This window comes from Cetorhinus maximus, chromosome 17 (assembly GCF_964194155.1).
Source record: "Cetorhinus maximus chromosome 17, sCetMax3.hap1.1, whole genome shotgun sequence".
Taxonomy (NCBI): domain Eukaryota; kingdom Metazoa; phylum Chordata; class Chondrichthyes; order Lamniformes; family Cetorhinidae; genus Cetorhinus; species Cetorhinus maximus.
Genome location: NC_135895.1, coordinates 18,086,362 through 18,101,118, shown reverse-complemented (window position 1 = coordinate 18,101,118; position 14,757 = coordinate 18,086,362). Strand labels below are relative to the sequence as shown.

General features: G+C 39.9%; 1 protein-coding gene across 2 annotated transcripts in view; it reads right to left on the bottom strand.

The window, feature by feature from the left end:
- Positions 1–14,757, bottom strand: part of btbd8 (BTB domain containing 8) — a 91,446-nt gene that overhangs the window by 30,316 nt on the left and 46,373 nt on the right. For both annotated transcript variants that reach the window (XM_078560780.1, XM_078560779.1), the window contains exons 9-13: positions 14,668–14,756; positions 14,473–14,575; positions 9,131–9,313; positions 4,217–4,354; positions 3,475–3,604 (exon numbers count right to left, since the gene is read on the bottom strand). In XM_078560780.1, coding sequence (XP_078416906.1) covers positions 3,475–3,604; positions 4,217–4,354; positions 9,131–9,313; positions 14,473–14,575; positions 14,668–14,756 — 643 coding nt within the window. The remainder of the gene's footprint in view (positions 1–3,474; positions 3,605–4,216; positions 4,355–9,130; positions 9,314–14,472; positions 14,576–14,667; position 14,757) is intronic.

Here is a 14,757-nt window from a genome sequence, read left to right as displayed (position 1 = left end):
TGAACATTAAATTACTCCTTAACCTTCTCAGCTCTAAAAGCAACAATCCCAGCTTCTCTCATGTTTCATAAATCAGCTTGTCTAAATCTCATTAGGCCAAATGATGGAAAATTGTCATTCAATACTTAACATGAGATAATTTTGGTAAAATGTATGTAGTACCATGGTACCACTCTACTATCTCTTCTTAAAACTATCCATCAGCAAGCCCTTTTATAATCCAGTATGGACACCACATATAACCAATACAATGGGTAAGATACAAAAGCAAGACCTGACAGAAGGGAAAGCTATATATATCATTGGTGGCGGGCAGGGGGGGGGGGGGAGAGCAAGAAAATACAATTATTACTGCTCTCCAGAAGTGATTTGTGCTTTGAGTTGCTAAGATGGAATACAAATCTAAGAGAAAATATTTTTTTAAATATGCCCTTGGATTATATTTAAACCTGTCTTTTTGGGATCAAATAACTGAAAGCCACTTGAGCTACTCTTTTGTGGTGTTTGATATCATTTGAATGTGATTGTTTTACAGACTTGTAACATATAGCAGGCCTTAACCATTAATGCATTCAATTTCTTGACAAGTGCATTATGACAATGGACCTTCCTTATAAAAAGAAAGCGCCATACATTAATCAAACATTCAAAAGATTTAATAAATGAGTTGAAATCCTATGAGTTTTTTTAAAAGCAGCTTATCCTGTGATTTGCTTCAAATTAATACCAGCTCTTTTATTACACTTAATGAATAAAGACATAACACTGACAAAAAAAATGGCCAATTACACATCTTCTACAGTAGTAAATTGTCAATTATTATTCTTATATTCTTAGTAATTACCCAGCGTCAAATTTTATTTCATGGTGGTATTTCGGATTGTTTCTAAATAATTGCCCAGTAATCACTTTACAATTTTTCATCGTAAAATTCCTCTCAGGAATTAGAAGTTGATGTTTTAAAATCAGAACTGACAGGTTGACTTTTTAGTGGGTGGTGCAGCATGCCAGAGCAAACAGACAGTTTCCACATATTCAACTCTTTCATCTTCCCCATTTCACCACATTCCTAATTTCAACTACGGTGAGGCAGCAAGTGGAGGAAGTCAACATGGGCCATTGTGCATTGCCTGCAATTGCCTGAAGAGTCACATTTGAGGAGGCCTGGAAGCAGGCCATTCGATATTCTTACATGCAGGAGGAATGGCAGACAGTGTTGCCATTCCAAGTAAAATGGAGAGATTTTACACTTTAATAAACCATATTGTGTTACGAGGTTACATATCCTCAGGTATATCTATCTGTGTTAAATTCAAAAGTGCCACTTATCCTTCATCAGCCAGTTCACTGGAATAGTTCTCAATCATTCCAAATGCTTCCACCACTTTATCGTTGGCCACCAATAATCAACTGCTTTTGAATAATGGAAATGTTTTGGAGATGGATTCATGGGAATATCATCCATTCATGGTCTATGATAATCACAATCATTGTAACGAGAAATGACATCACAGCAGTTGCAGTGATTTCTTTTGAGCTAAATTCAATGTGTCGACCCACAGTTACACAATGTATGGAAAGCAGGGGAAGGTTCATTATTTCTTGCTAAATATAGACCAGATAAATGCTGCGCAGAAAAAGGTGAACATTATTTAATAAAAAATATTTATTTAAACCAAATATCAACCAGTGATGTGCATTTGAAGTAGGGCCACATAGCTCAGATGGTTAAGCGTGGTGCTTGATAATGCCAGTGGTTCAATCCCCCGTACTGGCCAAGGTAGTTCTGTGCAGCCTGCCTCTTCCGATTGCCCAATTGTGATATCATGGCATCACTGAGGCATAGCAAGCCTCAGACAACACAGAGGACACAATATAGGGAGGGGAGGTTTAATGTGAAACATAAGTATGAGGGGATACTTAAAATAAACTCACGTGACTATTTCCTGACCCTACCCAAGAAAGCTCGACAGTAAATATGTTGTATACTGCATCCATATAACATGTCACCATTTAATTTATTTTAGAGATTCTATGTAATGAAATAAGTGAAGTGATTGGACAGATGAAAATTTAATCCCAGATCATGTAATACTAAATCTGTCACATTACCTGCATGAAGCTTGAATAACCAACATAAATTTTACAACAAAATAATTTAATGACAATATTTAACTTGAAAACTGGTACTTGTTTATCCAGCCTCCAACAGATTGAAGTTGCACTGCATCCGCCTTGCTGTTTATCAACATCCAGCATAGATGTCTGTTGTATGTAGTATTAGCAGAGAGGTGACTGTCCTGACAGCTCTTTATGGACATCAAACATCAAAAACTATTTACATGCAAAATTTTCCCAGCTTGTTCAGATGGACACAGTCGGGATAAACTTTGCTTTGCAATTATTGCAGCTGAACTGCAGATAGGGTGAAACAGCTACAATTGCATGGGGTAGGCTCCTGGAGGTGGTCACACACTTGACCATCTAAGCGCGCGATTCCCACAAATACATGGTCGAGTTTGACTACAGATTGCATCAATGGGAAGCAATAATCATTTTTTTATACCAATCTCGCAGGTAATTAGCTATAAATAGTGTTGTTCAACCCGAGTGTTTACCATTTCAATGCAACGAATGGATTTTATGCTCTGTAGAATATGGTTATTAATTTGCTACGTTCTTCCATGGCAGAGCTTCAAGCTACACTTACTCCATAGCCTCACACCCATAAAACAGTTTAATTCACGATTGCGTAACAGATTTCGCAACAAAGAACAACATTCACCGTATCAAGCAATTAAAACCTCATCCTACAAATACTGGCGTCAATCAGAGCAAGAGAGTGTTTAATAACTGTTAAATAGCCATCCAGGCCCTTAGGGACACTTTAACTGACTTAATAACAGCAACCTGCAAAATAAATCACGAATCCCAATCGTACAGAACAAAATCATGTATGCGCACCATCAGCTACGCACAAACACCACAGCACCGGCTGCCCAAGCTTCTCCTAACCTAACAGGATGATGAAATGATTCAAAACAGTTACGAATTATCTAACAAATTGAATAGAACATAAAGCACTATAAAAAAAAAGGTTAGATCAAGATATAGAAAACCCCAGTCACACTGCTACAGTATGACTGACCCCACATCATTGTATGAATTTTATGGCCAACAATGAAATTATTATTGCTATTTAAAACCTGCATGACAACCCCATCTTTTTTTAAAAATGGCCAATTAATGGTAAATTTCCCGTACTGCTGCTGTGCACCCCTGGATTGAAGGTTGTAACATTTGAAAAACGATCAGTCCGCACACAATGCCTGCCCACATTTTTACACTTGCTTTGGAGAACAAAGACAACCTCGCAGATTATTGGCAAAAACAATTTTGTAGGTGACAAAACTCCAAGAGCAGCCTCCTCCTCCACCACCACCTATTTTTTTTTTTTGTTTGAGTATTACAAACCTGCTTGTATTTGCTCCTGGTCTTGAGGTTTCATCAGCTTCCAGCCTTCCGTGTGACGAACTGCATAGAAAGACTGAACCAGAAACGTCCAGAGCTTGTCAAAGAGGGCCGAGATCTCACTCGCAAAACCCTGTGCAAGAGGACGAATCAGGAGCTGGTAAACCACGTTACTATAGCAACCAAATCATTATTCCACTCAAGAATCTGCTAACTCCCCCAGCTAATCAATGATGTCACTTGCTCTGCCTGGACAACCGTCTGGTGTAGTAGGGTTTTTAAAAAAAAATAATAAACCCTCAGTATCAGACACTGACACTTCGCAGTGCTGAAATCACACACTGTGATCCCTCTGTTTGCTACAGCAGTTAAGCAAGCATTAACATCCAGCTATTTCCTGGTGCCACAAGGTCAAATTCTCTCAAGACATATGAAGTGATCGATTTACGCTGCTGACAGAAAAGTTTCTACATGGAAGCCACTACATTAAGCTAATTAATCCTCCCACTCTTCAGGAGAGGGCAGAACTGTGTCAGGCAGATGCAAACTCAGTAAGAGTAGAGTAAGAACTTGTACATTAACATGGCATGGACAAATAATGATATACCGGGAGCAAATAAATTCTGGGTAGCGTTACATTTGTGGCCAACAGTTACCATATATTGCTCCAGAAATAAACTATTCAAAGCTCTCTCCTTTTCTCAAATAAACTTAAGCCTAGATGTTTATATGATTAAATACTTACCACCTCTTTGTAAGCCACCTGGCTCCTTAGCAAGTCCACAGCTATAAATTGCAAGCAACCGTCTGTCACTGTAATGTTTTGTTCAATGGCTGCAAAAATTCTTTCCACCAGATATGGTCTTCTGCTCATCGTCTGAGCCTAGAAAATAGAGTTATTTTATAGCTGGCATTTTCAAAACAAATGTAGCTTTACCTTGCAGCTTCTTCCTTTCAGCACTCATGAAAAAAAGTTTAATCTGCTTTACAAAAATGCATTAAGTAGCAAACGAGATGAAATTCTGCACACCAAATATGCAAGCTATTTAGTACTGTACAGGCGGAGTGGTGAGCACATTACCAGGTGTGCTCTCATTTGCTCCATTTCCAGTGCACTTAGCCCCAAAGGATTCTTGAAACCAAGGTAACATGTTCCCCAAGAGAGCTGCATTTGTAGCCTGGAGTATATGACAGATAAGATGGATTATGCAAAGGAAACAGATGTCTCTTAAAATAGATCAACTACTGCATACCTGGTTCAAATATCTAGCATCCAGATGCAAGTGTTTCCACATACAAGGTTAAATTAAGTCCAGAACTTTCACATATATTACATTAAATTTAGCTCCAAATTAAAAAAAAAACTTAATTCCCCAAAGTAATTAGTGTTGTAATAATAAATCAAAAGCAGTTCCAGTGCAAATATGTAAGCTTGGAAGCCATGACATCTGAAACTTTAAGTATGATTTATTTTTAGCAGCCTTAGCCATGTATAACAGGCATCCTGTTTCTTCTGGTGGAGGTAGAAAGAAAACCTTGAATGCTCACAAAAAAAAAAATCAGAAAATGCTTCCATTATCTTTCTTCCTTTTCCATCCTGCACCATGCCCCATCAATAGGCAGGAAGATGAGCTGCTCCCAAACTTGTTCCACACACTCCCTGACTGCAAGAGCATGAGAGAACAGTCAGACACACACACATTTCACACTTCTGGGGAAAATGTTTGGTTTCTACCTATTACTTCCCCAAAGTGCCATGGCAAAGATAGACAACTCATTGCGTGGAGAATCTTGGCAGTGAAAGCTCATTCTTTCATGCTGTGCTGCCGAATGTTGGACTTCAAATACTTTGCACCACAATGTTTTCATACCATGATTAAAAACCTCTCAGTTTTCCTTTTCAATCTTTTCTTAATTTAATGGTGTTCTCTCTTCACTTCTGTCGTTCCTCCGCCAACTACTAGCACTTTCAAGTCAAGTGTGCTTGTATTTTTGTGCATTTAAACCAATTTGAAATACAAGGAAAAACAGTTGCTGTGGTAAATTGAGCAGTTTGTCTGCATGAGCCCTTTATCCATCTGTTAGCTGCCAAAACATGTACATGCAAACATTTCACGCTATGCCAGTGAAGATGATCAGATCTGGCTGCCAGCAAGGTATTTCGTGGGGTGTAGATCAGGTTTTTGAAAGTGGAATCGGAGCTGTAAATCAAAATCAATACAGAATCCTGTGTGTGTTTATATACTGTTGCTGTATGCATCATCACTATTGTGCTCAACATAACATCCAAAATTAGTGAAGCGGGAGCTGTGCAATTGCAAAGATAGGCTGCATTACCATAGCCTGCCCTGAACTGCAGGCAGTAAAAGGATCCTCTATAATGATGCAACTGACTGCTGGCTTCCGAGGAGCTACGGCATAAGCTTTTCCATCTCAGATCCATGTGGAACAGACCAGAGATGAAGCAAAGATTTAACTGCTATGACCAGATATCATAACATGCATTTTTCTATAGGGCCTTTAACACAGTAAACATTCCAAAGGTGCTTCAGAGGAGCATACCCAAACAAAATTGGACACCAGCCACAAAGAGATATTAACATAGATAACCAAAATCTTGGCCAAAGTTGTAGTGTTTAAAGGAAAGTCTTAAAAAGGAGAGAAAGGTTTAGCATGGGAACCCCAGAGTTTAAGGCAGGGCCTTGGAAGTTAAAGGCACAGCCACCAACAGTGGAGCAGTTAAAATAGGGGATGTGCATAAGACAAAAATTGAAAAAGCACCAATTCTCTTGGAGGGCTATAGGAGGTCACATTGATGGTGGTAGTAAGCCCTGGTGAGATTTGAAATCAAGGATGAGAATTTAAAAAATTGATGTTGCTTAAACAGGAGCTGGTGCAAATCAGTGAGGAAAAGGGTGATGGGTGAACAGGACTTGGTGAAAATTAGGATATGGGCAGAGTGCTGGATGATCTTAAGTTTATGGGAGCAGGAAGATGGCCCAGAAGTGCATTGGAATAGCCAAGTTCTGAGCTTACAAAGACAGACGTGGGTTTCAGCAATAGATCATCTTCTTATCGTGTCCACGAACAGCCCAGCCAGAACTGGACACATTTTTGCCCCTTGTTGTTGAATTCGGCAAGATATGCAACAATGCAGGCTTCCTCTAGCAATAGACATTGCAGGAGATGTTGCTTAGTCTGTGGCTCAGTTCCACATTCACAAGTTGTCGGGCAGGTTGTATATCCCCATTTGCTTAGGTGACACCTTTGAACGACCTACACCAGTCCTAAGTCTGTTAAGGCACTTCCAGGTTACCCAGTTGCAATTAGCTCCTGGGGGAAGGCTTTCATCTGGTAGAATTTCCATCGCTGGGGGTTGTTCGAGACTGGCGAGCCGGTCTTTCCACAAGGCGATGTGGGCTTCAGATGGGGTTGATTGTAATGAAACAAAACTGTTCATGAAGCTCTTCCTTGACTTTAGGCAGCTGGGTGTAGGTGTATGACCATGTTGAAGGTGCCTCTCATCTAATGTTTGACGGAGTCGCTCTTTCTTGCTGGCTACCGTTCTTCTTATATCAGGGGAAGTGATACCCACCAGGATATATAGGCTATTGGTGTTTGTTGCTTTTAAACAACCTGTGATAAGTCGGCAGCTTGCATTCAGAACGGCATCCATCTTCTTAGCATGAGTAGATCTTTCCCATGCAGGGCAGGCGTATTCAGCAGTGGAATAGCAAAGAGCAAGTGCACTGGTTCGCAATGTTTTTGAGCTTGCTCCCCATTTCGTGTTAGTAAGCTTATTCAAGATGTTGTTTCGTGCGCTCACTTTTGCCTTTGTCTTTTCGATATGGTTCAGCAATAGATGAGCTGAAGTGATGTTAGAGAGATGGAAATAGGCGCTCTTAGTGATGATGGGATACATGGTCAGAAGCTTCTCTGTCAAATATGACACCAATTTTGCAAGCACTGTGGTTCAGCCTCAGATGCCAGGGAGAAGGAATGGAGACAGTGGCTAGTCACTATGATTTGTTGGGCCAAATGGACTTTCTCCACAACATAAAAGATTGCTGGAATAGGTCTTGTATCATTCTATCCTCTGCTAAATAACAGGTTGTAGCTTGTCATCCCTCAAAGTTAACAGAGCAAACAAAGAGTGTAATCCTTTCTAGAGTGTGACCACATGAAGGAGATTCAGTTTAAGCATCACTCAGTTACAAACTTATGGGTAATAGACAATTAATTCCCTTCCAAGAACCTGGAAATTTGAATTCTACCTCCAAGGAATTCCCATTGCACACATCTTCAAAAATTCAAATGGCTCCCAGATACATTACAATTGTGGCAAGTTGAAGTCTTGCAAATAGCAACAAATTCATGTTCTGATCTTGATCAAATGTAGATTCCAGATGATCTGGATTGTCTTCAGTTTGTAGTTTCAACAATATGCCAGCAACCACCTGTACTTCAAGTTCTAAATAAAAGATCTGAGGGAGGCTAAATGTTTTATTGACTCCAAAGCGTAGCTTCATAACTGCATTTTATGGAACATTCCTGCCAAATTTGCTTAATTTCAGTGATAAAATCACCACATCTAGCAGAGACAGGCAACATTTCCAGAACAATTAAATGATCTCAAAGTAATTTCAGACGGCCATAAAGACAATTCTGGCTCATTTCCTCTGGGTTCTCAACTCAGTTTCCAGCAAATAAGATTAATATTTTAAAACTCAGCTATTCTGAAATGATTGCACAGATCCAGTCTGAAATCCCTTTCATTACCTTTATTTCAACTGTTTTTTTCTCCTTCCTTTTTCTTGTATACTATTCATGAATAGCACCCAGCCAAATGAATACTCTCAAGCTTCTGACACATCTTGGGCAGCTGGATTAACTTTAGGTGAGTGGAGAAGTCATCAATTGACACTCTCTCTTCACCTCTAATGAACTGCCCAACTACATTTAGTACCACGCCATGGACAGCACAGCTGAGATTACGAACTTAATTTTGAGCGGATAAGACTTCCATTCTGCCACTTTCAAAGGATTGGGGCTCCCATTTCCTGCAATATAACAAGATCAATTCTTGGAGTTAAGCTTAGAGAAAAGAAAAGCTAAGTAAGCAGTTTATGGGTTCAAGACATTTCAGAGACTTGAGCACAAAGACCAAGACTCCAGCGCAACACCGAGGGAGCAGCACACTGACGGAGGTGCCATCTTTTGGATGAAATGTTAAACAGAGGCCTCATCAGCCCTCTTGATGGGCATATGGCATCCCATGACACTATTAGAAGAGCAGGGGAGCTCTCCCAAATGCCAATGTGTGCACCTCAAGCAACATGACAAACAGATTAACAAAGCATTCATTTACCTCATTGCTGATTGTGGAACCTTGTATACAAACTGGTTACCATGTTTTTCCCTACAATATGACAGTGACTATACTTCAAAGTCAATGCAGTACTTTTTTTTTTGAAGTGTTTTGTGATGTCACAAAAGTCACTGTTTAAATACAAGCTCTTCTTTTCCAATCACATACCTTGGCATGTAACAATGAATAAAGAACAAGCTCTTCATTTCAAAATCTGACTCTTACCAATGATTAGATCTTTCACATTAGTTGTATTGGAGATGCATAATTGATAAGAAAAATGAATCTTACCTTTAGCAGATGAAGGAAGCTTTTACTCCTGATTGTCTCAAGGAAGTGTGGCACAATGAACTTGATGCATTCATCCTGTAGCTCTTTTGTCAAGGCAATTGCTTGCTCTGCCCATTTTACCTCTGGAAGGCTCCACAGTAGACGGTCACTTTCCATTAGCACTGAAACCACATTCTTCACATTCTGAAGGTCAAGTACATACAATTGGTTAATGTGGCCAAGAGACTTTTTTAAAAAAGCTATGCACTTTAATATGACTTTACGTAATTTGTCTTCAACAAATCCTTCACAGTCAAATTCAAAATTTTTGAAAATATAAATCAAACTGCCAGCATGCATAGGTATTAACCAAACAGCCAAAAAAGGCTGAACATAATCACCTTATTGGAGGTTGCACTTACCTAATAGGAGGGAGTGTAACAGTATGGATCAAGGATATTATTACAGTTCTACACAGATGATACACTCAAGGGCTCAAAGACAGAATCTATTTGGCTGTAGCCAAGAAACCGAAAAGGAGCCGTGCGTTTATTTTATATCCCAATAGAGGAGATAAAGCAGGAAATTTGTTGTCAAATAGAGCAATAATAGCAGAAGTCTTTAATTACCTTAAAATGGACTGGGATACAAGACAAAAACAATGTAAAGGGCAAGGACAGCAAAGAATTCCTAAAATATGTATGGGAGGGCTTCCTAAAAATTATCGCCCAATGAAGCAGTGATGGATTTAGTTCTGGGAAATAAAGTAAGGCAACCAGGGCATTGCATTGAGAACACATCTGGATAACCGTGATCATAATATAATATACCCAGCGCTTGGTATTAGGGCCATTGCTTTACTTGTTATAAATAAATGATCTGCAAATTGGAAAGTTTGCAGATGGTACAAAACTTGGCAATGGTTTAAATATGGAGCAGGATAATAGCAGACTTCAGGAGGAGATAGACTGGTGAAATGGTTAGTCACGCAGTTTAATGAGGAGAAGTACAAAGTGATGCACTGTGGGAGAAACAACATGCAGAGGTAGTATTATCTAAATGGTACTTTTTGCGTGGATGCAAGAGCAGACACACTTGGGAGCCATATTCATAATTCTTTGAAAGTGACAGGGCAAGTTAATAAGGCAGTTAAGAAAGCAAATAGGATTAATTGGCTTTGTAAATAGGGATATTAAAATACAAAAATAAAGGAAGTCATTCTAAATCTTTACAAATCACTATTTAGGTCTCAACTGGAATATTGTGTACAATTTTGGGCACTACATCTTAGAAAGAACGTCAAGACCTTGGAATATGTACAGAGGGAGCTTACCAGGGATGAGGGAGTTCAGTTACGAGCAGAAATCAGAGAAGCGGGATGGAATCTCAGAATCTCAGTGCAGAAGAGGCCCTTCGGCCCATCGAGTCTGCACCGACACATGAGAAACACCTGACCTACCTACCTAATCCCATTTACCAGCACTTGGCCCATAGCCTTGAATGTTATGATGTGCCAAGTGCTCATCCAGGTACTTTTTAAAAGGATGTGAGGCAACCCACTTCCACCACCCTCCCAGGCAGCGCATTCCTCAGGGTTCCTCAGAGCAGAGAAAGTTAAGGGGTGAATCAATAGAACTATGAGGGAGTGTTGCTGGAGCAAGTTAGGAGAAACTCTTTCCTTTGGCAAGTGGGTCAGTAGCCAGATGTCATACATTTAAAATAATTGTCAAAAGAACTAGAGGGGAATTGAGAAGAACTCACCCACCCGAGTGTGTTTAAAATCTGGAATACACTGAAAGGCTGACAGAAGCAGATTCCGTTGTAACTTTCAAAAGGCAACCGGACAACCAATTTTCATGGTTATGGGGAAAAAGCTGGGGAGTGGGACTAAACTGGACAGCTTTCAAAGAGCTGGCATAGGCATGACAAGTCAAATGGTCTCCTTTTGTGCTTCAAGATTCTATAAATGGCATGATATTCGATATCAACAACTCAGCTTATTTTTCCTAGATTATCTACAACAGGCAGCTGAAACTCTCTTCTGTACAATTGATTGAAGCTCATGGCTATATTAAAAAAAAAATCAGGTGACAAATTTTGCTCCCTCCCCCAAAAGAAACAGGCAAAAGAACAAACATCCAGTGATTGCTCAATCTATGGAGAGTCAGAATATTGTTAAAAGGATGAGCTTTGACAAGATCAGGAAACAAATCTTCACAGAATTCCTCCAACAGCTATGCTACAACAGTTGTAATCGGATTTCGTATCAATAGGAGGCTGAGTGTTTAAACTGTGTTTCACTTATACTTGGGCTTTTAAAAAAAATAATGGAGTCAACCACATTCAATGCAAACAAATTTGATGATCAATCATTAGGCAAGTTACTCGTCCTAATCAAATATTTTAGGCTTTATTTTTATCGTGAGATTCTCTCCCAAATTACATTTCACCAAAAAAATATCTAGCAAAATACCACTCAACCCCAGAACAGGCTCCCATCCACATCCCTTTTCCAAATTCCCAAAAGGAAAAATCAATTACAAACTTGCCAATACATCTGACTCCAACAGCTGCCCCCTTCATCTCTTTAATTTCTCATGCAGCACAAAGCACTTTATTGAGATTGCAATTGGGCTATGGGTGCACCCTCCCACTCCATGCACAGCTCAGCAAAATTTCTTTAACCTGTGATCCCACAACTAAAATCTCAAAGAACCACTACTACAGAAATTTTAAAAATGGGAACGATCATTCCTCCTCCAAACATGTTTACAAGTCCATGAACTGCTTTGTCAGTCTAAACCACTAGTATGATTTCATCCCCTTCCACCACACCCCCTCCCCACGCCCGCCTACTCCATCTGTAACCTCACATCCAAGCTCTCTGATTAGGACATGAATAGATACTGAACCAATCCAAAGCAGGAAGACCACAGGTCGTTGATTATCAGCCAGGCCTGGCAATTCCTTCCACATCATGTGCAGTGACCCCATTTGATGGGGAACTAAATTCGCAGTTGATTGAATACACAGCAACCTGCATTCAGTCTGTAACTAAAATTTAGTTTGCTGCATAATGGGTTCCCAGATCATAGAAATGATGAGCCCCCACCCCAGTTTACTACAATACCATTTTGGAGACATACAACAGGTGGAGGCAGGAGTGGGAAGGAGGTGGGGGGGGGGGGGGGGGGCTGGAGTGGAGAGGGGGAGAGAGAGAGAGAGAGGAGGAGGCTTCGCAAATTGATTAAGATTCAGGAGAAGCAATTTTTAAAAAAAAGTAGAACAGGCTCAGAGCCATTTCAAAACGAACAGAATCCCATGAGATTGTGCTCAGTAGTGAGTACTTTGCCCATGGGATTTGGCAGCTATAAGGGCATAAAGGCAGAGCTGGCTAAATCAAACTGGGAAGATTCAGTGGCAGACTTTTAAGGAGATATTTAATAACGCTCAGCAAGTTTTTATCCCAGTAAGAAAGAGAGGAGGATACATCATCTGTGGCTGAATAGGAAATTAAGGATTGCGTCAATGGAAAGAAATCTGCAAAGGTTAGGTGGTGGGTCAGAAGATTGAAAAGAACCAACAAAGAATGAGTAAAAAAAGGGAGAAAGTAGGGTATTAGAGAAAGCTATCTAGCAAGACAGTAAAAAGTTTCTATAAGTATTTAAATAGGAAAAGAGTAACTAAAGCTAGCTAGGGTGCGACTCTGGGGAATGGATAATGGAAAACAAAATGGCGTAGACATTGAACAGGTATTGTGTGCCTGTCTTTACTGTGGAAGACTTAGAAAACTTCCCAAAGATACTTGAAAATAAAGAGATGAAAGGGAGGGAGGAACCTAAAACAATCACCATCATCAGGGAAAAGGTGCTGGGAAACTACTAGACCTAAAGGCTGACAAGTCCACAGGACCAGATGGCCTGTATCCCAGGGTCTTAAAAGCAGTGGCTGCAGATCATAGAGGCATTGGTTATCATCCTCCAAAATTCCTTAGATCCTGAGAAGGGTCCCAGCAGATTGGAAAATAGAAAATTTAACACCCTGTTTCAAGAAAGGAGGGAGACAGAAAGCAGGAAACTATAAGCCTATTAGCCTAACATCTGTCATGGAGGTTCTAGCAGGATACTTAGAAAATTGATGGGATCAGGCAGAGACAGCATGGTTTTGTGAAAGGGAAATAGTGAAAGGGAAAACTAATTTATTAGTGCGTTTTTGAGGAAGTAATAAGCAAGGTGGATATAGGGGAACCAGTAGATGTGTACTTACAAAATGCATTTGATAAAGGTGCCACATCAAAGATTGCAACATAAATCAAGAGCACATGGTGTAGGGAGAAACATTAGCATGGATAAAGCCAACAAGGAGAACATAGGGATAAGAGTCTCTTTGGAATTGGCAAGCTGTAACTAGTGAAGAGCCACATGGATCAGTGCTGGGGCCTCAACCACATTTAGTATTTTAAATACTGGAATTGTACACACAAGAACTTTTCATTAAATTGACTGATAACTAAATTTTATATCATTTACAAAATTCCCCACAGACTGATCTGCCCAAGGTCTCCCCAAAATGCAACGCCATTTTTAAGCATTCCTTCTAGGGGTGTGGCTGTTGCTGGAGAAGCCAGCATTTATTGTCCATCTTATAACTTAGATGCTTGCTAGGTTACTTTAGAAGGCAGCGAAGTGTCAACCAAGTTCAGGGTGGGACTGGATTCATGTACAGGCGTTGCCAGGCAATAATGGCAGGTTTCTTCTTTGTTTTTCGAAAAACAATCTGACAGCTTCAGGGCCACGTTTATTACTGATTTTTTAAAAATTCCAAATTTAAATGCACTGGTTGGGCTCAATGGCCTGTTTCTATAGTGTATATCCTACGTACGCAATAAAAGTAATCCGCATATTTAAACATTATGGTGGGACTCTGCGTTACTAGTTATTAACATAAGCACTGCATAACCATACTCAATGAGGCTTTTGAATTCTGAAATGAGCATTGATACCGTTGTGAGGTTGGGTGGGATTCATGTCAGAACAGTCGAGTTTTACAGCAAACCAAGTCTATAAAGAGTCTCTAGAAGCTATAGAGAGAAAAAAATAAGTTCCCAACCAAAAATTCAGCCAAGTCTCCCAATAGAAGCAGGGTAACATCTCCAGTGAAACGCAGAGTGGAGGAAAACTGCATAATAGAAACTATGTGCATAAAATCAATCCAAGTCACTTAACAGCATTGTGGTCTGCAGGTATGGCGGGCTACCCAATTATCTCCATTCTGGCTGGGAATATATTGTGAGGCCACTTTAAAATAACACTGCGACATCATTGTTAGGGCTTAAACAGATATTGCTGATGGACATTACTTACTAAAGACTGGACTACAGACATCAAACAGGCTTTCTGCAGTTCTGCTGGAAGGCGGGCAAAATTCTTCCCTGACCAGCATTTCACAAAATATTTGGTAATCCATCTGAAAAAAAACCCCCACAAATTTTAGAACAATTTTCTTTCAAAAAAAAAGTTGCATTAGGCACCTGCAGATTCACACCAAATTAACTTTACCTCATACAGGAACTGTAAAGGCCATCAATTCCAACTGAGTGAGATATCTGCAGGCATTCCAGAATAGACTGCTGCATTCCAATAACAGGC